The sequence below is a fragment of the Arvicola amphibius genome, chromosome 13 (genome assembly GCF_903992535.2).
Source record: "Arvicola amphibius chromosome 13, mArvAmp1.2, whole genome shotgun sequence".
In the NCBI taxonomy this organism is placed as follows: domain Eukaryota; kingdom Metazoa; phylum Chordata; class Mammalia; order Rodentia; family Cricetidae; genus Arvicola; species Arvicola amphibius.
In genome coordinates this window covers 60614649-60640596 of record NC_052059.1, presented here as the reverse complement: position 1 = coordinate 60640596, position 25948 = coordinate 60614649, and the positions used below count along the sequence as shown (strand labels likewise).

Here is a 25948-nt window from a genome sequence, read left to right as displayed (position 1 = left end):
CTGATTAATGCCTCCCCTCTTTTAGGTCTTTAAACATCACTGTCTGAGAGGCCATTCTCAGCTGCTAAAGAACGTTAGCCACCCAGCTGTATATCACTAGCATCCTCCGCCCTCCTCTGTGACCACCCTTATCAGGGGTTTTCACTTGCCTATCCTGTTGCCTAGCTTCCTCACTGTACAATGAAACCTAATGATCTGAACCGAGCAACTTTGTGCCCAAGGCCCTAACACGGTATATGACACCTAGTAAGGGACCAGATTACAGCTTTTGCTGTTTGGAGACAGAGTCTCATATAGACCATGATGGCCTCGAATTTGCTATGTAACTGAGGAAAACCTTGGTCTCCTGATACCATTCCCTTTATCTCCCCAGGGTCCATCTCTGATTGGTTGGGTTTTGTTTGGTTTTGTTTTGTGTTCTCTGAGACAGGGTGTCCTCAAACTTGTGACCCTCCTGCCTCAGCCTCCCTCTCGCTGAAATTACAAGCATAGACCATCTCACTCAGTTTTAATATTTGCTGCATCACAAAATGAGTTTAAAGCCATTTTACTTCTTTATCCTTTTGTAATGCATGTGCGTACACCTTCCTCAAAATACAGCTTGGCTGACAAGACTGAGAAATAGCTACAAAACAGTGTGTGCTTGATCCCAAGAATGGAAGAGAAGCTGTCAGCGAGACATGGAGTGGCTTTTTGCTTGTTTCCTTTTGTTGTTCTTGTTTTTGTTGAGAGAGGGTCACACTGTCGCTATGTAGACCAGGCTGGCCTGGAACTCAGAGAAATCTACCTGTGTCTGCCTCCCGAGTGCTGGCATTATAAAAGCATGTGCCACCATGCCTGGCTTGTTTTAGTTTATTTTGCTTTTTGAGACGGGGTTTCTCTGGGTAGCCTTGGCTGTGTTGGAACTAGCTCTGTAGAGAAGGCTGACCTTGAACTCAGAGATCCCCCTGCCTCTGCCTCCTGAGTGCTAGATTAGAGGCATGCACCACTACTGCTTGGCTTTGGCTTGCTTCTTTTTTTTTCTTTTTTTGAGACAGGGTTTCACTCTGTAGCCCAGGCTAGCCAGGGACTCACTATGATAGCCCAAGCTGGCCTTGGACTCACAGCGATCCTCCAGTTTTAGCTTCCTAAATGCTGGGATTCTAAGTATGAGTCACTATGTCCAGCAACAAGAGAAATGTTTAAGTTTTAATTTGATCACATGTAATATGGGAATAATAAAATTTTCTCATATAATCCAACAAATAATAACTATCATTTAAAAAATTCAAACAATAACTAGCACATCTAGACCCTAGTTCCAAATAGCAGTAAGCCCATATTCCCTTGCTCAGAAGAGAAAGCCCATGACTGAAACCTCCCACCAGGGGGCAGTATTTCCCTGGCTGGTCTGTTCTGCTTCCAGGTCAGCACAGGACCCGCAGTGTTTCTCCTGAGCTGTAGGTACAATGGAGTGGGGGATGGGGGGTGAAAAGGGAGCAAACAAAATCAGAGATCGGGACATGTATCAAGGCCTCGTGTTTCTTTGGCCCATTCCCCTTTCCCATCCCAGGCTCCTCTGAGGCACTGTTTATACTTAAGAAAAAAGCATTTCCGGGCTTGCCATTGGTGCGGAGGGGCGGGGCCTCTCCCCTGCCTTCCCCGTGAATTCTGCTGTCTCACTAGAGTCTCCAGCTTCCACTTCAAGTAGACACTATGTTAAGAGAAGCAGATTTGCTTGTTCTGACTGCAGGAGGTGCCTCATTTTTCTGAGCCACCCGTTTCTGGTATGTGGAGAGTGACAGGAGCCAGAGGGACCCTTGTTAGAGACTGTATTCATCCTTTTCCACCTTGATTTCAATGAATGAGTTCAAGTCAGGACAGGAGGTCTTGTGAGGCTGGTCAAAGGATGGAGAGACAGGTCCTTTCTCGTTGCCTCCGCCTCCTTCCTCTTCTTGGAAATTGGGATTGTAAAGTTCGGGTGGAAGGAGCTGGGCTTCCACAGAAGGCAGTCTGTCTGAGGGAGGCCCATATACACGGTTGGCTTTGGTGCCATGCTTCGAGTTGGCATCCAGATGGTAGCAGAGCTCTGTGAGGCGCTGGGCCCTGAAGCGGGGGGAGCGGGCCACCCACACACCTGGCTCAGTGAGACTGTCCTCCTCATCGGACATCAGCTCTTCTGTCACAGCCTTCCACAGCTGCTGGTCCTCAGGGCCGAAATGCCTCATGATGCTGGACCGGTTGGCAAAAAGCTACGGTAAGAGCCAGGACAGAGATTAGGAGGAGAAACAGACTAGGGTTTGTAGAAAGCGTTTATGTTGGGAGAAAGGACACGTAAAATCTGTGTCTAAATGTACCCAGTCCTCGTCAGATCTGCTAGCTCACCCTCCATCTGTCTGTCTACCCTCCAGTCTGTCAACCGTATTTTCAGCTCCTCTGCCATGCTCTTCACATTACCGTTTATTGGTGTCTAGGCTAGGGTTTTAAATCTCAAAAGGAAGGCCTAGAAACCTACCCGGTATCGGCGACTTCGAAGTTTCTTCTCCTCTTTTTCCTTTAGGCCTTTGAAAGGGTTGAGAGAGTTGCGGTACTCTCGCCTCTTAGTAAGGAAGTAGGCCACACAGGCTCCTGGGGGAATGAGACAACAAGAAGCAGGACCTTCAGCTGGACAGTGATGGCAAACACCTTTAATTCCAGTACTTGGGAGGCAGAAGCAGGCAGATCTCTGTGAGTTCAAGGCCAGCCTGGTCTACAAAGAGAGTTTTTCAGGACAGGCTCCAAAGCTAGAGGAACACTGTCTCAAAAAAACAAACAAAAAAAAAAAACAAAAAGAAAAGGAAGGAGGAGGAGGAGGAGGAGGAGGAAGGAGGAGGAGGAGGAGGAGGAGGAGGAAGAAGAAGAAGAAGAAGAAGAAGAAGAAGAAGAAGAAGAAGAAGAAGAAGAAGAAGAAGAAGAAGAAGAAGAAGAGAGGAGGAGGAGGAGGGGAGGAGGAGGAGGAGGAAGAGGAGGAGGAGGAGGAGGACCTTCTAGAGCAGAGGTCCCAGCCCCCACACTGCTCCCGAGTGGAAGGTTAGAATTACCATTTGGCAGGCCGGGCTTTCAATCCCCTTGGATTCAGTGCCTTTTGCCCACCTTCATCTCCAAAACTAACTCCTCCCAAATATCTCTCACTGCAAAGAGACGACTCCAACTGCCCCTGCGCATTAAACTCTAGCATCAAGTCTATTGCCCTCCTGCCAACAAATCCCAGTACTGCCTTGCAGCTGCCATAGGACCTCAGCCATAGGTACAGGTGACAGAGAGGAAGGAAAGCAGAAAACTTAAGAGCATAGTGGTTTTTTATTTTTGAGATTTGATTTTATGTGTATGGGTGTTTTGCCTGCATGTGTATCTGTGTACCACATGTGTATAGTGCCCTCAGAAGCCAGAAAAGGCATCAGATCCCCTGGAACTGGAGTTACAGACTGCTGTGAGCTGCCATGTGGGTGCTAGGAATCGAACCCATGTCCTCTGGAAGAGCAGTGAGCGCTCAACCACTAAGCCATCTCTCCCAGGACATAGTACTCAGGGACATCCTGATGACCCTGGGCCATCCCTGGAAGCACAAATCAGCTACCACAAGTTGTCCTCTGAGTTATACATGCGCACTGTGGTGGATGATTACACATGAGCATTTGTATGCACACACAATACACAGACTAAATACATACATGTAATACATTTTATTTTGCTTTTTTTGTTTTGTTTTGCTTTTTAAGTCAGGGTTTCTCTGTAACTGCCCTGGATGTCCTGTAACTCGCTCTGTAGACCAGGCTGGCCTGCCTCCCAAGTGTGGGGATTAAAGGCGTGTGCCACCACTGCCTGGCATTGTGATATGTTTTCTTAAAGGAGTGGGGCAGGAGAGATGGCTCAGCAGTTAAGAGAACTGACTAGTCTTCCAGAGGACTGGATTTGATTTCCCAGCATCCACGCAACAGGTCACAGCCATCTGTCCTTTCGGTTCCTGGGCATTCAGTGCCTTCTGACCTCAGCAGGCTCGTGCACACAGTGATACACATGCACACACTCAGATGTGCAAACACATGAGCATAAAACAAGGAAATATAAATCTAAACAACAACAACAAAGCCAGCATGGTGGTACATGCCTTTAGTCCCAGTACTTAGGAGGTGAGTCTCTGTGAGTTCAAAGCCAGCCTGGTTTACATAAACAGTTCTAGGACAGTTAGTGACAGAGTGAGACCCTTGTCTAATAATAATAATAGTAATGATAATAATAGGCTGAGTCCTGACCTCATATTCATTCAGTCCCTATGGAAGCACAATGTGTAAGAGAACTCTAGTCCTTTTTGTATTTTCATTTTAAACTGAGTAGGGGAAGAAGGCAATTTGAAGTAATCCTTAATAAATTCTAGATGAGAACATTAACAATAAGGTTTTTAAATGCACAAACACTATTTTCTCCCCTTCCTTTCTTCCTTCCTTCCTTCATTTTTTCATAGCTCAAGCTGGCTAGAACTCTGTATATAGCCTAGATTGGCCTTGAACTTGAAGTGGTCCCCTTGCCTCAGCCTCCAGCCCTGGGATCACAGGTGTGAGGTACCATAATTAACTGCCATGTGCTGTTTAAACACCATCTCAATCATCCCCATGCCTCCTCCCTCCCAGAAAGAGCCGGGGAGTAGCAGGGACAAACAGAGAGCATGAGCAGAGGGAAGGCCAAGCCCCTACCTTTCAGCTCTTTATCTGTGTAGTTGTGGGGACTGGTCATCAGTTCCTGCTTCAGCTTTTCCAAAAGGAATTTCACTACTGAAATATTCCAAGAGGACTTAATGCTGTCACAGAGGAGGGAAAAAAATAAGGCAGACAAGTTTTGAGGAGCCAGAGGAACCAGACACGCCTAGAATGAATAAGCTTTGTTGTGAACTCCTTGGCCTGACAGAAGCCAGCACCCACCCCCAAGCCCACTTCCCTCTCAGCCAAGCACGGGTTCGAGAGCCCATACCTTTCAGATCCATTGAATCTCTTGTCATTGGTGATGTGGTTATGCACATTGTGGACCAGTTTCTAGGGGAGGGAGAAAGAATCAGGTCAGGAGTAGACAGGAAAACTTTCCTCTGGTCCCTAGGGTAAAAAAGCATCATCCCCGTGTGTGGGTTCTTCTCTGTCCCAATCATACCATTTCTAGTTCCTAGGCACCATTGTTTTGGGGGTTTATTTGTTTGTTTGTTTTTCAAGGCAGGATTTCTCTGTGTAACCCTGGCTGTTCTGAAACTCACTCTGAGTAGACCAGGCTGGCCTCGAACTCACAGAGATCTGCCCGCCTGTGACTCCCAAGTGATAAGATTAAAGGCGTGTGCCACCACCACCCGGCATTTGTCTTGGTTAAGTTTTTATTGCTGTGAAGAGACACCAGGACCACGGCGACTTTTAATTGTGGTGGCTCCCTACAGTTTCAGAGGTTTAGTTCATTATCATCATAGCACAGAGCATGGCAGACATGATTTTGGTGACATCTTGATCAGAAGGCAACAGGAAGTCAACTAGGAAACCTCAAAGCCGGCCCCAACAATGATGCACTTCCTCCAACAAGGCCATACCTGCTTCAACAAATCCACACCTCCTAATAGTGCCACTCCCTATGAGATTACGGGAACCGAGTACATTCAAACTGCCACAGCACTATTTTTTTTAATATGTCCTTTCTTGATAAAGAGCTATCTAAGGCTGTATAATTTTAGCTTTTCTTTTTAACCAAAGTGTTATGTACCCCAAGCTGACTTCAAATTTCCTGTGTGGTCCTAAACTCCTGCTCTTTGTGCCTTTGTTACCTGAATGCTGGGATTATAGAGATGTGCCACCACACCCAGCTACCTGTGTCCCAGCTATCTGTGTTTCTTTGAATATAAGTGTATTCTGAAATTATCTATTAAAGTTGATGACCCAGTATTCATGTGTGTTGGCACATGCCTTTATTTTTTTAAGGTTTATTTATTATGTATAGTGTTCTGTCTGCATGTTTGCCTGCAGGCCAGAAGAGGGCACCAGATCTCATTACAGATGGTTGTAAGCCACTATGTGGTTGCTGGGAATTGAACTCAGAGCAGTTAGTGCTCTTAACCACTGAGCCATCTCTCCTAACCTCAGAATTCAGAAGGCAGGTGACTATCTGAGTTTGAGGCCAACCTGGTCCTCAGGGCAAGTTTCAGGACAGTCCGGAAAGAAAATTAAAAATTCTCACAAGTGCCGGGCGGTGGTGGCGCACGCCTTTAATCCCAGCACTCGGGAGGCAGAGGCAAGCAGATCTCTGTGAGTTCGAGGCCAGCCTGGTCTACAAGTGCTAGGTCCAGGACAGGCTCTAAAAAAGCTGCAGAGAAACCCTGTCTTGAAAAACCAAAAAAAAAAAAAAAAAAAAAAAAAAAAAAAATTCTCACAAGTCTGGGAAGTGCACACATGAGACTTGAAAACAACAGAAATGGAAACTGGAAAGTGCTCTGGAGACAGCCAGCACTTCCTTCCTTCCTTCCATGGCACCTGGAAGCGCCCTGGAGACAGCCAGCACTTCCTTCCACGGCACCAAGCAGCTGTTACTTTTCCTCATACACATCTATTCCCTTGCTTTCAAAAAATGCATGACTTGACTTAATTGTACATGTTTGTGTGTATGTGCCTGAATATACATATGTGCATTGCATGTATGCAGGAGCCCACAGAGGTCAGAAGAGAGAACAGATCTCCTGGATTTATTGTTATAGATGTTTGTGAGCCATGTGGGTATTAGGAATCCAACCCACACCTTCTTAACCCTGAGCCATCTCCCAGGTATCTGTCTCCTTTCTGAGCCAGTTTATTCTAACTGTTCCGAACATTTGGGGGGAGCAGGGATCTGATTATGTAGCCCTGGTTGGCTTGGAACTCTCTATGTAGTCTAGGCTAGGCCCAAACTCATTTGTCTCTGCTTCCCTCACACTACCACAGTGAGTCCTATGGCATATTTTTGTTTTGCTTTTTTGAGACAGGATCTCTCTACATATATATCCCTGGCTGTCCTGGAACTCACTCTGAAGGGTCTCAAACTCACAGAGATCCGCCTGCTTCTGCCTCCTGAGTGCTGGGATTAAAGACGTGCTTGACCCTCAAATGAACATTTTTAGTTAAAGAGTTTTAATGGAGGATGGAGAAATGGCTCAGTGGTTAAGAGCACTGGCTGCACATCCAGAGGCCCTGGGTTTGATTCCCAGCACCCACATGGCAACTCACAACTGTCCTTGACCCCAGTTCAAGAAGTTCTGAGGCCCTTTCTGTCCTCCATGGCATGTGCATGCTGTATAGACACATGCAGGCAAAACACCCATACACATAAAAATAAGTACGTTTTTAAATTTAGTTTTATTGTACCCAGCATGGTGGTACATGCTTTTAATCTCAGCACACGAGAGGGAGAAGCAGGAAGATCTCTGTGAGTTTGCTCATACAGAATTCCAGGGCAGCCAGGACTGCATAGTGAGAGACCGTCTCACTTCTGGTCTGGACTAAACAGCCTCAGTCCTGGGGATCAGGCATGGGCTCTGGGATAGTCTGTGTCTGCCTGCAAAGGAGCACCAGAACCGAGGCTAAGCCATCCACTGGGACCAAGCCAGAGAGAGTGTTACTTCCCAGAGTGCAGCTCTGTGCTTGGGAATAAATCTGAAGATTACCTTCCTTAGTCACCCCACATCTCTCACCAAGTCATAGGGTTCATGCTGCAACTGGCGTTTTCAACATTTTTAGTTGTTCTTTGTTTTTGTTTTTGTTTCTTCCAGACAGGGTTTCTCTGTGTAGCCCTGGCTGTCCTGAAACTCTCTGTAGAACAGACTGCCCTTGAACTCAGAGATCCGCCTGCCTCTGCCTCCCGAGTTCTGGAATTAACCACTGCCCAGTGACACTTTGAGTTGTTCCTTTTCTTAAAGATTGATTGATTGATTGATTAATTTTGTTTTTTTCCCTGTAGTTTCTAGAACCTGTCCTGGAACTAGCTCTTGTAGACCAGGCTGGCCTTGAACTCAGAGATCCGCCTGCCTCTGCCTCCCGAGTGCTGGGATTAAAGGCGTGCGCCACCACCACCCGGCTAAGATTTATTTATTTATTTATTATGTATACACAGCTTTCATTATAGATGGCTGTGAGCCACCATGTGGTTGTTGGGAATTGAACTCTGTTCCTCTGGAAGAGCAGCCAGTGTCTTAACCTCTGAGCCATCTCTCCAGCCTAACACTTTGAGTTTTAATGAAAGGTTTCAAATTTATATTTACTTCTGGTACATCTAGTTTTGTTCTGTTTCAAATTTATATTTACTTCTGGTACATCTAGTTTTGTTCTGATTATGTTTTCAGCCCAAGCCCCTGAAGTCAGTGGCAATTATGAAAACTGATAACCCCCGTAGTTTCAGAAACCCATAGCCTCTCCCCATCTTGAGAGCTCACATAGGAAAGCACCATCAGCTTTCAGTGGCTCCAGCCTCCAGCTTAGGAAGAGCACTGGTGCTCTATTAGCCTTAAGTTCCACATAGTTTTGTTTTTACCACTTAGAAGCCAAGCATGGTGGCTCAGGAATGTAATCTCAGCACCACAAATCTGAGGCCAGTCTGAACTACATAGTGAGCCACAGGCCAGCCTGGATCAAAAAGACAAAAAAGGGGGCTAGAGGGAGAGATGGCTCATCAGATAGGAACACTTGTTGCCCTTCCCGGGGATTTAAGTTCAGTTCCCAGCACACACATGGTGGCTCATAACCATCTATAATTCCAGTACCAGGGAATCTAACACACTCTTCTGATTTCCATGAACACTATGTATGTGGTGCTCAGACATACACCCACCCATATCCACATACATAAAATAAAGTCTAGAATAATGAAATAAAACATTTAAAAACAAACAAAACCAGAGGCCAGCAAGGTAGCTGAGTGGGTAAGAGCATCTGCCACATAAGCCCCGAAACCTGAGTTTGATTCCTGGAACCTGTGAAAATTAGAGAGAACTGACCCCAGAGTTATCCTCTGACAGCCGCAGATTCTCTGTGACAAACGTGCTTCCCCATCATAAACGACATACTACAGCTCTCCCTCTCTCTAATGGGACTGTAAACAGGAATGCAGCTCAGTTCATAGGGCGCTTGCCTAGCATGTATGAACTCCCGGGCTCCATGCCTAGCACTCTATGAACCAAGCATGATAGCACATACTTATAATCCCAGCACTTGGGAGGAAGGGGCAGCTTCAACAACACAGAGGGTCAGGAGTCAGCCTAGACTGCGTGAAACAGAAAAAGCTGCAGAGAAACCCTGTCTTGAAAAACCAAAATAAATAAATAAATAAATAAATAAATAATAATAAAAAATAAATAAAAAAATAAAAAAAGAGGCTGAAGGGGCTGGAGAGACGGCTCAGCGGTTAAGAGCACTGGCTGCTTTTTCCAGAGGCCCTGAGTTCAATTCCCAGCCACCACACGGTGGCTCACAAATGATCTATAATGAGAGCTGGTGCCCTCTTCGGGCAGAACCCGAATACATATATACATAATAAATAAATAAATCTTGAGGGCTGGAGAGATGACTCAGTGGTTAAGAGCACTAACTGCTCTTCCAGAGTTCCTGAGTTCAATTCCCAGCAACGACATGGTGGCTCGCAACCATCTGTAATGAGATCTGGCGCCCTCCTCTGGTGTGCGGGCATACATGGAGGCAGAATGCTGTATACATAATCAATAAATAAATCTTAAAAAAAATTAATCTTGAAAAAAGGGGTGGGGTCGCTGGGCAGTGGTTGGCACGCTGGGTGGTGGTGAGCATGCCTTTAATCCCAGCACTCGGGAGGCAGAGGCAGGTGAATCCCTGTGAATTCGAGGCCAGCCTGGTCTACAAGAGCTAGTTCCAGGACAGCTAGGACTGATACACAGGGAAACCATCTCGAAAAAGCCAAAAAAAGGTGGGAGGAGGCTAGAGAGAATTGAAAACACTGGCTGAGGACCTGGATTCCCCAGCACCCACAAGTCCAGACCTGGGAATCCAGCTCTCTTCTTTTGGTTTTTGTGGGCACCAGGCTCATACACGGTGCACATACATATACAAAGGTAAAATACTTAACCACATAAAAATAAGAAGTAAATCTTGCCAGGTGGAGCACACCTTTAATCCCCAGCACTCGGGAGGCAGAGGCAGTTGGATCTCTGTGAGTTCGAGGCCAGTCTAGTCTACAAAGCGAGTTCCAGGAAAGCTAGGACTGTTTCACAGAGAGACTCTGTCTTGAAAAATCAAAGGAAAAAGAAAGAAGAAAAAAAGAAAGAAAGAAAGAAAGAAAGGAAGGAAGAAATCTTTAAAAAACTGAAGTTCAAATGTACGCACTCACAAAGGAATAGGTGAACAATTTCACAGAAAGTGAGAAGTGTAACTTCTCAAAGAAAGAAAAGGAGTCACCTATCTTCTAAGACAAGGAGGTTGGAAGAGATCAGGTGATAAAAAAATCCAACCAGGCTTGAAGTACAAAGGGAAAGTACTAGACAGTAGAGACAGTCGGTGTTAAGACTGTAAAGGCTGCTGGCTCATCTATCTCCTGAGTGAGCTAAAAATAAGTCTTCTCTTAGGGTGGCTGGCATCTGCACCATTCCAAAGAGTCAAGGATACTGGTCTGGTCCCTGGGGTCCACAGGGTCCCTTGCAGCATCCACAGGCATCCCAACAGATCAGTGAGCTCTTGGGCTCCTTCCAGAGCTCAAGATTACCACTGTAAGGCCCTATAACCATTATTCCCTTGCAAGCCAGTAGTCTTGCTCAATAATCTGTTTTCCTTTATTTTTCTGAAATAGCCTTCCTTACTATTGTGCCAGGGCTGGCTGCAAACTAACCTTGCAGCCTGGGCTGGTTTCGGACTCAGTATTCTCCTGCCTTGGCTTCCCAAGGGCTGGGATTACAGGAGTTCTCCAAGTGTGTCTTCCTGAGTACCTTCCTTTCTCCTAACACTAGTACTCAAAACCTAAACTAAAGAGCTTGCTGCTTTTTCAGAGGACCAAGTTCAGTTCCCAGCATCCAGGTCAGGTGACTCACAACTGCCTCCAACTGTGGCTCCAAGGAATCCTCTATTGGCCTCTGAGAATACATAAACACACGCAGAGCACATATACACACACGCAATGCACACATGCATGCACAAAAAAATAAATCTTTTTGTTTGTTCGTTTTTTGAGGAAGGATTTCTCTGTATCTTTGGACCCTGTCCTGGAACTAGCTCTTGTAGACCAGGCTGGCCTCGAACTCACAGAGATCCACCTGCCTCTGTCTCCTGAGTGATGGGATTAAAGGTATACACCACCACTGCCTGCCTTCTTTCCTTTTTTTAATGCATTAAGAAGGGCTGGAGATAAGGCTCAGTAGTTAAAATCCCTTGCTGCTCTTCCAGAGGACCCAGGTTCAATTCCTACACTCACACTGGGATACTCGCAACAGCATATACCTCTGGCTCCAGGGAATATACCACCTTCAGGCCTCTGAAGACTCCTGCACACATGTGGTATACACACACACACATACAGATACAATTGAAAAACATTAATTAAGATCCAGTTTTGACAGGTGGCAGTGGCGCACACCTTTAATTCCAGCACTAGGGAGGCAGAGGCAGGTAGATCTCTGAGTTTGAGGCCAGCCTGGTATACAGAGCAAGTTACAGGTCAACTAGGGCTAATGTAATGAGCCCCTACCTCTTATTAATTGATTAATACTTAACAACTCCAACTACTTCTAAATAAATAAGTGAATAAACTCAAGAGTGTGGTGAATAGAGTGGTGTATATGTTTATAATTCCAGCCAGCACTTGTGAGTTCAAGGCCAGCCTCAGCTGTGTGTAGTGACTTTGAGGCAAGTCTGAGGGTCACAAGATCCTGTTTCAAACAAACAAAACAAAGCCCCCAAGCCCCACAAAGCTCTTGCGCTCACAGCTGATCCAAGAGACTATACTCATGCAGAAGAGGTCTCCCAGTCTCTGCACTATTGACATGTTGAAAGGTACATTGTGGAACATGCCGTAGAGTGCCTGGCCTCTACCCATTGGATATAAGCATTCTCGCTCTGCCTACCGACCGGCGATAACAGTCTAAAAAGTGGCTACTGGTTATACCTGTCCCGGAGGGCAGCTCCTCCCGGTGAGAACCACTGCCCTATCAGTTAGTTCTTCATGGGACTCTTGGCCTCTCCAACAAAATAGCAGGCAGTCTTCCTAGCCAGTCCCTTCGTCCTGCCAATAGCTCTGTGACTGGACAGACGGCACTAAGCTTGGTGGCTCAGTGCCTCTGTGGGGCTTGACACTGCTTCAGGACAATCTAGCTTTCCCACAGAAGATGTCCTTCATTACTTACCCTGCACACTGGCTAAAATGTGAGCCTTTGGTGGTCAGTCTGCTCAGTCTTTTAAGATCTTCCCATCAGGACTATGAGAACACTAGGAGATAATTCTCTTCTCTTTAAAGGGGAGACACCATTCTCTCTAGACAAGCCTAAAGGCAATGGAAAAGGCTCTGCCCATGCTCAAGGTTATGGGATAATGTCTCTTTTTATCCTCTCCCATTCCAGTAGGATTTAGGACACTATTCATTCTATTTGGAGGCTTAAAGTCAACCCACTCTTTCAAACTAAAGAAAAAAAATGATTGAAACTGAGCTCACTTACGGAGAGCACCAGATCACGCTTGCGCCTGGAGTTTTTCTGCCCAGTCCCACGGATCCTGCATGGGGAGCTGATAAATCCCATAGAACGGCTCAGTTCCCCAGTGCTGCCGGGGCCCGACTCTTCCAGGGCGTTGTCCAGGGCTGCTGAACCAAGTATATCCTCGGGGCGGGTTCCCGGGAGCTTGGCTCCACTTTCTGGTCCTGTCTCTGAGGATGCCCTCTGGATAGCCAGTTGTGTGGCTGGTGAAAGCTGTTTGGCATAAGCAGGGACCAACACTCGTTGTATTGCACCCTCAGAGGCTACATAATCGTCCGCCATCTAAGAACAAGAACAGTCTATTAACAGCCAGGCAGAGGGGGACCCGCTTAACCACCATTCTCGGCCAAGAGTAGCACACAAAGTAGAGGAGGCCAGGTCAACTGTCTGTCATGTCAACGGCTTTTTTCCCTGGAGTCTATGAGAACATCAGGCAAGTCGGCAAATCATTCCTTTCCCCGTGTTGGGTGTTTTGCCTGCGTGTATGTCTGTGCACGCAGACATACATCCAGTGCCTGTGGAGGCCAGAAGTGGGTGTTGGATTCCTGGAACTGGAGTTACAGATGGTTGTGAACCACCACGTGGGTGCTAAGGATTTGAGCCTGGGTCCTCTGGAAGGGCAGCCAGTGCTTTTGGCTCCTGAATCATTTCTCTAGCCCTGAGCTGATTGTTCTTATGTGAACAGGACCTGTACTGTTGGGTTGTTATCACAAAACAGCTTCCATGAACGAGGCATGCTTTGGCCTTCTCTGTGAACAGTTACTTATGGCATATTCTTGAATATAAGAAATGTATCTCGGGGGGCAGTGGTGGCACATGCAGAGGCAGGTGGATCTCTGAGTAGTACAGGGCCAGTCTGGGCTACAGAGCAGTTCCAGGAGAGCCAAGAAAACTGAACAGTAACCACAATAAAAAGGGGAAATGAGAGGAAAGATGAGAGCAAAGCAGGGAACTGCAAAGTGAAGAACCCCTAGAGGGGAGGTCACCCACACAACAGACACCTCCCCTACCCTCTAGCTCCATGGAGGGGCTGGTCTGGACCAGGCCACACCCCACAGTCTCTGCCTTAGCATTCTGCTGAAGCCCGTGCTGTGGTGAAGGACACACAGGGCAAGGAAGAGGAGGGTGGAGGGCGGGAGCAGACGGGGAGAAGGAGAGGAGCGGGGATTTTGCAGCCAAGAAAACAAAACAGTGAGAGTGGGGGAAGCACACACGTACAGAAAGATGCGGAGGAGGCAGCTGAGATTTACAGACCTGTGAGCTGCTCTCCCTACTGTGAAATCTAAAAGCTAATTCCAGCCTGTCAGCTTGGAAGCCTTTCCTGCCTGAAAGCATCCCCAGTGCAGAGCACTGCCTGGCCCGGGTGTCCTCCTGTTTCCTGTCTCAGGCCCAGGCCAGGCAGGCAGAGTGAGGAATAGTGACCGTGACTACAAAGAGAAGCCTTTAGAAGAGCGACAGCCAATTGCTATGATAGGCTAGTGTCTAGGGAAGAGGTCTGGATGCTCGTTCCTCAGAGTCAGCAGATGGGCTGGGACTTCCCACCCTCTCGTTCACACTGTGTGTTTGGATCTTTTCTCTTTACTGGGTATTGTTACAGTGTTGGCCAAAAGGGAAGAGAGGGCAGACAGGGAGTAGGGGAGAGCTGAAGACTCCCCTCTGGCTGTTGAGTGTAGTGCATCTGTAATTCCCTATCTCTGTGATCTCTGCCATCCTTGGGTCTCCTTCTCTTCTCTGGGTGTCTTTCTGCAGTTCTATTATGTAGTCAGGCTTTCCTTCTTCAGACGGCCCCTGAGCACTGAAAAACTGAAATAGTGCTGTGTAATTTCTCTCTTTTTTCTGCCCAGAATATGCTCGATTTCCATCCTCCTCTACTCTCTGACCCTCTGACCCAACCTCCTCCTTCTTCTTCGTCTTCTTCTTCTTATTATTATTATTATTATTATTAATATTATTATTATTTTATTTTGAGACAGGGTTTCTCTGTAGCTTTGAAGCCTGACCTGAAACTAGCTCTTGTAGACCAAGCTAGCCTCGAACTCACAGAGATCTTCCTGTCTCTGCCTCCCAAATGCTGGGATTAAAGACGAGCACCACCACCGCCTGGCTGCCCCAACCTTCTTAAAAGACATGTTTTTATTATTTTTAATTATGTGTATGTGTGTATGTCTGTGTGTGGATATGAACATGTAAGCACAGGTCTCAGGAGGCCAGAGACATCGGATCCCTTGGAGCTGACTCTTATGAGCCACCTGACAAGAATGCTGGGAACTGAACTCAGGTCCTTTGGAAAAGCAGTAAGCATTCTTAACCACTGAGCCATCACCCCAGACTCCCCTCAGCTAATTTTTATTTTGTTTTATTTTTCTTTTGAGGGGACAGTATCTCTACATTTAGTTAGGCAGGCCTGGAACTTATTATGACCCAGGCTGGCCACAGACTCATGATGACCCTCCTGTCACTGCCACACCCCACCTCTATGTTCCTAGTCTTTTCTGTTTTTGTTTTTGTTTCTTTGTTTTTTTGAGACAGGGTTCCATGGTCCTGGTTGACTTGGAACTCACCATATACATCCTGATGGTCTTCAGCTCACAGAGATTCATCTGCCTCTACCTTCTGGGTGATGGTATTAAAAGCAAGCTATTAAGCCTGTGGTGGTGGTGGTGGTGGTGGTGGTGGTGGTGGTGGTGGTGGTGGTGGAGGTGGTGGTGGTGGTGGTGGTGGTGGTGGTGGAGGTGGTGGTGGTGGTGGTGGTGGTGGTACACACCTTTGATCCCAGCACTTAGGAGGAGGCAGAGGCAGGTGGATATCTGACTTCAAGGCCAGTCTGGTCTACAGAGCTAGGACAGCCAGGAGTACACAGAGAAACTCAAAAAATAAAAACAACAAACAAACAAAAAAGTAAGGGATTAGAGGGGGCTAGAGAGCTGACTCAGTATTTAGGACCTGGGTTTGCTCTCAACACCCACACTGAGGGGCTAGTTAGCATTCTGTAACTCTAGCTCCCCCTTCTGGCCTCCCCCTGCGCCTGCACTCACGTCCACACTGCCCCCCAGACGTGTAATTAAAAATTAAAAAACTAAGTCTTGAAAAGCAACTAAAGGTGTGTGCCACCACCCCAGTATTCTGCCTACCCTTCGCTCTATCTGTCCCTAGATAAAACTCTCTTGGAAGCAGGCATGCTGGCTTCCTTCCACCTGTCATGCCAGCACTTGGGAGGCTGAGGTGGAAGAACTGTCCCAAATCTGAGAAGAGCGGGGACTAAGTGAGTTCTAGGCCAGCCTGGGCTAGAGAGTGAGATTCTGTCGATCACTGTCAGCATCAGCATCATCAAATAAGCAGTACCTCCTCTTCCCACATAGATCTACCTTTCTTTTTTCTTTCCATTTTTATTTTATTTTACTTTTATTTTATTTATTTTGTTTTTCAAGACAGGGTTTTTCTGTGTAATAGTCCTGTCTCACGTTGGAGACCAGGGTAGCCTACAACTCACAGAGATCCACCTGCCTCTGCCTCCAGAGTGCTGGGATTAGAGGTGTCCGCCACCATGCCATCACTGCTAGTATTAGATCTACCTTTTTATTTATTTTATTTATATTTTTTAGGTACGAGTGCATATAGAGCCTGTCCTGGAACTAGCTCTGTAGACCAGGCTGTCCTTGAACTCACAGAGCTCTGCTGGGATTAAAGGCTTGTGTCACCACCGCCCAGCATGAGTGCATTTTTTTTAGGTATGAGTGCTCTGTATTTATGCCTGCATGCCAGAAGAAGGTATCAGATCCTATTATAGATGGTTGTGAATCACCCTGTGGTTGCTGGGAACTGAACTCAGGACCTCAGCCAGTGCTCTTAACTGCAGAGCCATCTCTGAAGCCACCAGCATTTCTCTTAGATCTTAGATCTACCTTTCTTTCTTTTCTTCCTTCCTTTCTTTCTCTTCCTTTTTTTTTTTTTTTGGTTTTTCGAGACAGGGTTTCCCTGTAGTTTCTAGAGCCTGTCCTGGAACTAGCTCTTGTAGATCAGGCTGGCCTCGAACTCAGAGATCCTCCTGCCTCTGCCTCCCGAGTGCTGGGATTAATGGCGTGCGCCACCACCGCCCGGCTAGATCTACCTATCTTTTATGCTCCTTCCTTACTTTTTCCTCCTCCTCCTTCTTCAAACCCCACATTTCCATGTCTTCCCTTTACCTGCCTTTAGTATCCTTATTCCCCCACCCCCACACCACAGCGCGCTCCGCCCTTGCCCTTCTTCCTCTCCACATCTCTGCTCTGCAGCCCTTCTTGGCAAAATGAAGGCCGTGATAAAATATGAACGAGCCGTCTGTGCATGGCAGGCATTCTCGCCAGGAAAGGCGGAGCTGGTGGAGCAGCCGAGACTGCTGTGGAAAAGATGCCATGTTGGAGCAGTTGAAAAGGTGGGAAGCGCCACGTCACTACCGGCACCAAAAAAACGGCCTCCTGCCAAAAACGCTCAGGGCGAACACAAGAGTGCAGGGTATGATATCCCTGAAAGTGGGGGAAACGTGGTGGGCGCTCTTCTGTTTTATCACGGATACAGGTGAAAGAATGGGCTAAAATGTGAAAGAGAGGAGGGCATACGATTCATTATCCCCACAGGCAGATCAACCACAGGAGGGGGCTGGGGGAAGAGGGTTACTTACAGGGTTGAGCAGAGGGGCTCCCTCTACCGCAGCCAGAGCGCATCCCGGGAGCCGCAGATCTCTCTGGGGGGCTGCGAAGAAGCCCAAAGGCCCCTGCCCCACGGTGGAGGCAGCCCCCAGCTGCCGCAGCTCCTCGATCACCACCTGCACGCCACTGCCCACGCTGTCACACTCCTCCTCCATGGCAGAGAGTGTCTTGCAGGCTTCCCCCGGACTCCCCTTGAGCAGTCCAGGCTCCTCGGGTGGTGGACTGTGGGCCCGGCTCTCCCCATCTTCATCGGCGGAGCACACTTTCCCCTGCCGTAGCTCACCCACTTCTTCCTGGAGCTGTTTTAACAACTCGTTGTTGGCGCGAGCAAGACCCAGGGCTGCCTCAGCCAGACCCACTGCCTTGTCCACCCGCTGGTAGATAATATGCAGGAGCTGTTCAGTGCTCTGAACCGCCAGGCCGTGTCCTGTCACTGTGATAGGGGTGCTGGCAGGAGGATTCCCACCCTGAGAACCCGAGCTGCCCTGGCTAGTCTCACTCTTACAGGCACAGCAGCAGCATCTGCCTTCGCTGCCACTGGGCGGGGTGAAGAGAATGGTGGCGCTGAAGGACATAGCTGACGGATGCAGATAACTGGGTGCACTCGGCTGGACAGCTTTACCAGGGTTCCGGATAAGCGGGTGCACAGTGCCGGACGGCCTCACAAGCGTTCCAGATAACCAGGTGCACACTGCCGGAAGGCTTCACAAGCGTTCCAGATAGCCGGGTGCACACTGCCGGACGGCTTCACAAGTGTTCCAGATAGCCGGGTGCACACTGCCGGACGGCCTCACAAGTGTTCCAGATAGCCGGGTGCACACTGCCGGATGGCTTCACAAGCGTTCCAGATAGCCGGGTGCACACTGCCGGACGGCCTCACAAGTGTTCCAGATAACCGGGTGTACACTGCCGGACGGCCTCACAAGCGTTCCTGAGAACTGGCCTTCACCAGGTAAGCAATGGCCTCGAGATTCACTTTCCCTTCTCATGGAAGGTGGTCAGCAGGGCTGGGGCTCCAGACTGTGGGATCTGTGGAAGCTAGTGGATGAAGAGACTCAAAGTCCATGGTTGCTCCTCCTCAGCCTTCTGTTGGCGGGTCCCGTGCTTTCCAACCACAGCCTTCACTGAAAGAGAAGCAGAGCAAAGACTCTGATGAGTACAGGTTCAGAGGATCCAAAGCATTCTTCTTGCACCCAAGCAAGGACATCTCCAAACCCCCGCTACAACCGAGGTAACGGAAAAGGGAGGACACCTGGAAAGAAGAAAAGACCACAGAAGAAAATGAAGACCTATTTCCTCCTTTTCTTGATTCCTGTCACTCCTTTACTAACAGTATGGTGCCCTGGTGCTAAAGGGTGACCTGTGTCTCAACGGGCCACACTAAGCTTTCACGACAAGAGTCTCCTTCTTTTCGGTTTTGTTTCTAGCTTTTCTTTTAAACTTGGTTTTGATTTCGGGATCGGGGAGGGCAGGTTCGAGGGGACAGAGATAAGTGAGCTCCGAGTGTGTGACGTGAAACCCACAAAGAATCAATAAGAGTTCAAACAAATTCATCTTGGGCATGGTGACAAGATGTCCTGGATCCCAGTCAGTATTCAGGAGGCAGAGGCTAGCCTCATCTACATAGCTAGTTCCAGGCCAACTAAGGATATATATTGAAACTCTGTCTCAATAACAGGGGCTGGGGAGATGGCTCAGTGGTTAAGAGCACTGACTGCCTCTTCCAGAGGACCCGGGTTCAATTCCCAGCATCCATATGGCAGCTCACAACTGTCTGAAGATCCAATTGTAGGGGATCTGACACCTTCACACCAATGCACATAAAATAAAGTTAAATAAACCACAAAAAAAAATTAAAAAAAAAGAAAAGAACAACCTCCAGAACAAGCAAATTAGAGTTAGGGTTGATCTCGGTGGTAGGAACAATAACTATAATATCATTAAGCTGCTATTTGTGGGGTACTGACCCTGTGTCAGTATGTTATAGATCTATGTAGGTATTTATTATATGAGCAATCTTTTTTTTTTTTTTTTTTTTTGGTTTTTCGAGACAGGGTTTCTCTGCAGTTTTTTCAGAGCCTGTCCTGGAACTAGCTCTTGTAGACCAGGCTGGCCTCGAACTCACAGAGATTCTCCTGCCTCTGCCTCCCGAGTGCTGGGATTAAAGGCGTGCGCCACCACCGCCCGGCTATGAGCAATCTTTTTTAAACTTTTTAAATTATTTATTTGTGTGTACATGTGTGTGTTGAGGATGGTACCCTTCCGGCGGGAGAGGACACTGGGACCAAGAACTGAAGCTGCAATTAGTTGTGAACCGCCTGACACAGGTGCTGGGATGTGAACTTAGGTCTTCTAGAAAAGTACAGTGCTCTTAACCTCCGGGCCATCTCTTCAGGCCCTGTTATAATCTCCATACAAATAAAACAGGCAAAGATGCAAAAACTGGGATTGGGAAAAAAGGAACTGAGCTGGGCTCGGTGAGTCCTTGTAGTTTCAGCACTGGGGAGGCTAAGGCAGAAGAACAGCCATGGTATGACCAGCCTTGAATGCGGAGCAGAACAGCCGCAGTCCAAAGCAAAAGTAACACACACAGCACACCTTTAATCTGACCACTCAGGAGGCAGAGGCAGGTGGATCTCTGTGAGTTTGAGGAACTGCAGAGCGAGTTCCGGGACAGCCAGGGCTACACAGAGAGAGCCCGTCTAAAAAAAACAAAAACAAAACAAACAAAAACACACATATACTAAAGACAGCAGCAACAATAACCACCAACACCAAAAAACCCACAAAAAATGAAAATTTCACCTTTACGTACAAAAGTTCAGGGAGAGGCCATCCATAATCTGAACTATCTCTTTCCTCCCAAGCCACGTGCATCTTTGTTCAGACTAAATATATCATATTTTTGGCCGTTCCTCTGCTTGCTTTCTTCTCTTTCCGAGTTTGAATTTTCTACATGATTGAGTTTACCTCCAAACTATGAAAAATAAAAGGTTTCTCACTATTTAATAGCTGGGTATGATTTGGTATTCTTCGGACATATGTTCTTACAATGCGCCTTTGACTCATTCAGGGTCAGGATAGAAATGAACTTTCTTAAGTGTGATAGGCAATTCCTATCATAATCTTCACTCTTAGGAATAAAAAGAAACTCATCACTTAAAGCTCCTCCTCAGCTGGTCAGCCCTGCTGCCTCCATTTCGAGGAACAAAATGGTCTTCTTAAAACCCGTTCCTATCAGAAACGAGTTACCACATAACACCCGCAAATGAGCAGTTGCCATAAAATCCACTTTCCCTATAATTTAAGAGTGACCAGTCTAGGCCAGGTGGTGATGGCACAAACCTTTAATCCCTGTACTCTGGAAGCAGAGGGCCAGCCTGGTCTACAGAGGTAGTTTCAGGAAAGCCAGGAGTACACAAAGAAACCTTGTCTCGAAAAACAAGCAAACAAAAGGGTCTAATGATCTACAAGATATCTAAGACCTCATTACCAGGCACAAAACAGAGGCCAGGCAGAGCCTCGGCTCTTAGACTAAAGCCTTCCGTGTAATCTGAAAACTGCACTCTCTTCTCTCCTCCAGAGGAGTTTGTGGGGGGTAGGGTGGAGTGGGGGGTGCCTTTCCCCTCCATTCTTTTGTGACAGAATTCAGCATGTAATTCCTTTTTCCTTAAATTTTTTAGAAGATTTTTTAAAAATAAATATTTGCCTATGTTCACGTAAGTACACCACAGCCATGCTTGGTGCCCAAGGAAGTCAGAAGCGGGCACTGGCTCCCGTGGGACTGGAGTTACAGATGCCTATGAATACCATGTGGGGTGCTGGGAACTGAACCAGAGTCCTATACAGCGGCTGAGTCAACTCTCCAGCTTTTACTGGCCTGGAACTACGCAGAGCAGGCTGGCCTCAAAACCGTGGCAATCCTGCACTAGAATCTAGAGAGCTAGAGTTACAGACACTATGCTCTATTTGTCAAAAGAGTTTTCAAGTCAATATGGCAGTCTTTAAAAAAAAATTAACAGGCTAAAGTGCAGCGAGGTAAGATTAAGATTTCCGTCTCCCTAGAATATACCTGACATTGAGGACTTTACTGTATTTGTGGAGAAACGGAAAAATGTAAAACTAACTCCCAGGGCTTTTATCTCGTGCACGCAGCGCCTTCGGTAAATGTTGGTGATCAGTCAAAGGTGGCGCAGGGGCTGCGAAGCATTCCCAGGGAGGCAGCGCAGCTCCAGGCCGGGGTCTGCCCGCCCTCGGGGGACTCACGAGTGGACCTCAAGGACAGCCCAGCCCACCCGGAGCCCAGCTCCACGCTTCCAGGACCGCTCCACCCGTGTGCCGCAGGCGCGCGAGAAGGCGGCGTCCGTGTACCCGCCGGCGCGCGCACACGAGTGGGGGCACCGCCCTGCTCGCCCTCCGGCTCGCGCTGATAGGCCATTGAACCGAAGGGGTGTAGGACCAAGGACGCTATTGGCGCCAGTTCCCTGTCACTCAACTATCCGGGAAGGGAGGGGCCTTCTCAGGGAGGAACACGTTCAAGAGGCTTTTTCAAGGACGCCAGGCGCCATTTTGGCTGTTTACTCGCTTTTGCTACGCGCTGCTCTACAGTTGTGTGTACACGACCGAAGTACGGAGGCCGCAAAGTGTTTTCATACATTTGGCCGGGCTGATTTTGGGTTCCTGCCTGCCTTAGTTACACATCTCTCAGATAATAGTTGCAAAGTAGCATTTCCTTCCTCCTTAGTTCAGTTTGCATCTTTTACTGTTAGATTCTCAGCAAAATCTATAGATTTGCTTTGCTTTGGTAAAAGTGTCAAACCAAACAAGCCAATCCACGGGAGGGTGGGATTCCTAGGCGATGAGCCTAGGCTGCAAGATCCGAATGTCTAAGCTGCCTGGCAACTACTCTTAAGGAACTACGTGATAGGTGACAGCCTGCCGTGGTGCCTGAGACTTTAAAAGATAAGCATAAAAATTATCATGTTGCTGTGGTCATTAAGGTCCATAGAATCTTTTACATTTCAAGGAAATGCAAGTCTAAACTTGTGGAAGGTCTTGTTGGGAAATAAAAATGCACATAGTATAAATAGAAAGTCTATAGAATCCAAGCAGAGCCATTTTCCTTATGAATTTAAGACCTGGTACCAATTTTACTGCAGGTGTTGTTTCGGTGTCTTTAAAGACTGTGCATACAACACTTAGCTAAGAGGTCTTGTAGTGAGAACTTGGACTTGACTCTCCCGGTTACATTTGTGACGTTCCCTGATCTCTCCGCATACACTAATGTTTTCACACAATCTTCAAATACAGACTGAACACAGGTATATCCTGTATAACTCCCTATTAGACCGTCACACTACACAGCTATAGGAAGGGGAGGCTCTGCCCCAGGGAAATAGGACTTTAACGCACTCTTTCCCGAAACTTGCGAGATATGGGGGAAGCTTCGCATTTACAGAACACAAAATTGCGTTGCATTTTTCTTTATCCCTCCTATGTTTTGTTTGACTCCTCTGGCCCCCCTGCCCCAAACAGTTCGATAACTGAACTAGACAATTTTCACCCCCACTTTCCTACCTCTGGAGTTTTTTCAAACAAATCCCAACCAATAAAAGTCCACTTTGTTAAAAAGCCAGAAAATTCCTCTTTGAACATCTCTCTCCAAAACTACTGGCAGAGGCCAAAATATACACAGCTGTACATTTAAGAACGAGAAAGCAGTAAGAAGGCAAAAGCACTTACAAGCCATTGCAGGGGGCTGGAATAACTTTACAGATCGAATAACTTCCCTACCATCATCTGCCAAGCAGGCTGACTGCATGCTTTGGGGCAATTATTTAATTATTCACTAATCTGAGCAAAAAAGGAGCAGAAAATAAGGTAAATTCCAATAGGATGGAAGTTCTTAAGAAAGCCAAGAGCAGGATTTCCTCTAAGCTTTACTTGGCATATGAAATCCTGTTTTGATTACATTTGGAAACACAAGAGGAAAAAAATATTACATCGTAGGGTTTGCTTTACACACATAAAACCAAAGGAAAACACTTGAAAAATAAAATCTGATATGGCACATATACACATACTTTACATATACACAAAAAATAATCTATAGGAAGTGGTTTGCTTTAAATACATGCACACACACACACACACACACAGACACACACACGTCCTCATGAAATTCTGTGTGCGAGATACACCGTCAGAGGGCTTTCCCTTCTCTCCAGGGAAAAGAGTGTCCCAATTATAATATCCCAGTATATTAAATCTATTGGTTTTGCACACTTGCCACATCCTCGCCAATTGGTTTTGGTTCTGAGGGAGTGTGTGTAAAACGCATGCCGAACGGCTTTGTGAGGGCGCCTCAAATCTCTCTGTTGCCTGTGGTAGAAATTTACATTATCCCTTTAGCCCGATTAAAAACAAATCTATACTTCCCCAAGCGACTAAAATTTAAAATCCTTCAAGCACAAAATTTACCAGTCCTTAAAATGTGATAGCAAAAAGAAAAAAAATTCTCTGTAAATTTGTCTGGAAACGGTTGCACACGACCATCCTGCTTCTCAACTTGGTATATTTTTAAACCTTGACCAGGAAAAAGAAAGAGAAAGAGAGATAGAAAAAGAAATGGGGAAAAGAGCAGATTCCCCTTAGCAACAGTTTCCTCACCCCAGCACTGCCACAGATCTCTATTTTTAAAAAAATCTGAAAACACACGCAAGATGAAGGAGAAAAAAAAATGGAAAAAGGATACCCGAAGGTCGTATGGCTCTTTGTATTCGTGTGTGTGCAAAAGAGGAGGACTCGCGGAGCCGGAGCTCGCAAGCCCCGCCCCTTCCCGGACGCCCGCCCGGATTGGCCGCCGGCCGCCCCGCCCGCAAGCACACGCGCCGCGCCCGAGGCGTCCGCCCGGGGGGCCCCCGCGGGCCGCTGGCTGGCGGATCTGGCCGCGCTGCGCTGTGTCCTACCCTTTCTCACCCTTCACCTTTCGTGTCTCGCTTTTTCCCTGTAAAACCTGACCCAGAAGAACAGCCCTGTGACTGAGCGCCTTCTGACTTTGCCAAACTCGGCCAAGTAGCTCCTTACCTGTGACCTTCTAGACTGGGATTGAGCGTCAGGGTCGGGGGGGGGGGGGGCCTGGGCCTCAACCCTTGGTTTCCCAGGGCAATGTCTCTGGGTCACACATGTTGCCTAGCAGCCCACCTCGACGTGATCACTGATGAGTGTAACGCTGTCTAAGTGAAAGGCAAAGTAGCCTTACACCGGGCTTTACACTTTGGGGCTTGTTTTTGAACAGCCCGAGCTAGATTCGGTCCCCTACTGGGCTAACACCATATTCTGAAGAAACCGAAATGTTTTCCTGCATGTAGACCCTTGCTTAAACCTGGATTTTAAGCAGCCCATAAACTGGTCTCACCGCACCTTCTTGTTCTAAACCGCTCGCAACACACACACACACACACACACACACACACACACACACACACGTAAAACGTAAAACACGGATATTTACTGTGGGGGCTCTCGCGTGCCGCAGCGCCTGTGTGACAGTAAGGAGACAATTGCAGGAGTCGGTTCTCTCCACCTTGTGGGTCTAGAGGATAAAAGCCATGTCTGCAGGTTTGATGCAGGTTTGGCGGCCTTCACGAACTGAGCAAGCGATCTCCTCCACTGGGCACTAAATTCTTTTGGTTGTTGTTGTTTTTTTGTTTTGTTTTGAGAAAAGGTTTCACTGTGGATCCTTGGCTGTTCTGGAACTAGCTCGGTAGACGAGGCTGGCCTTGAACTCAGAGGTCCACCTACCTCTGCCCCGCCCCCAAGTGCTGGGTTTAAAGGTGTGAGCCACCACACCTGGTATCCCCTCCATCTTAGTCCCCAAGGATAACGTCAAGTCCAGCTTATACCTATTTATTTTCTTTAGTATCTGAACCCAAGGCCTTTCTCAGTCTTCCTGGGACTTCCTGTCTTCCCCACCTCACTTGAACCCCTGACCTATGAGTTTATATCAGAAAAGGGGAAGTTAGGTATGGTGGCTCAATGTTGTAATCCCAGCACTTGGGAGAATGACAGGTTTACTGTCACCCAGATTGTCGAGGCCAATCTGGACGACATATTGAATTCTAAATCAGCCTGGCTACCAGGGAAGACCGGAGAGATGACTCATTGGTTAAGAGCACAGGCTGCTCTTCCAGAGGACCCAGGGCTGATACCCAGCACCTATATCGCAGATTACAATCACCTGTAACTCCAGTTCCAGGCCAGCCAGCACCTTCTAGCATTTGTGCACATCAGGCACACACGTGGTACACAGATGTACTTGCAGGCAAAACAACCACAGACATAAAAAATAAAAATATGGGGACTGGAGAGATAGCTCATAGGTTAAGAGCACTGACTGCTCTTCCAGAGAGGAGCCAGGTTCAATTCCCAGCACTTAAATGGCAGCTTGCAGCTGTCTATAACTTCAGTTATAGGGAACCCAACACCACACAGACTTACATGCTGGCAAAACACCAATGCACATAAAATAAAAATAAATTTAAAAATAAAAGCA

At 47.3% G+C, this 25948-nt stretch overlaps 1 protein-coding gene across 6 annotated transcripts; it reads right to left on the bottom strand.

The window, feature by feature from the left end:
* Positions 1 to 1167: 1167 nt before the first annotated feature.
* C13H14orf93 (chromosome 13 C14orf93 homolog) lies at positions 1168 to 24178 on the bottom strand. Of its 6 annotated transcripts, none has more exons than XM_038310100.1 (7): positions 24064 to 24178; positions 17367 to 18518; positions 12674 to 12991; positions 4984 to 5045; positions 4710 to 4813; positions 2495 to 2607; positions 1168 to 2231 (listed from the first exon to the last, which is right to left on the bottom strand). In XM_038310100.1, exons 2-7 carry the CDS (start codon positions 17967 to 17969, stop codon positions 1803 to 1805), a joined length of 1629 nt encoding a protein of 542 aa, XP_038166028.1. In that variant the 5' UTR covers positions 17970 to 18518; positions 24064 to 24178; the 3' UTR covers positions 1168 to 1802. The 6 variants fall into 6 exon arrangements, with proteins under 6 accessions (XP_038166028.1, XP_038166029.1, XP_038166031.1 ...); XM_038310101.1 differs by having other exon boundaries at positions 24149 to 24176; XM_038310103.1 differs by lacking the exon at positions 24064 to 24178 and adding an exon at positions 21467 to 21746.
* Positions 24179 to 25948: the final 1770 nt, after the last annotated feature.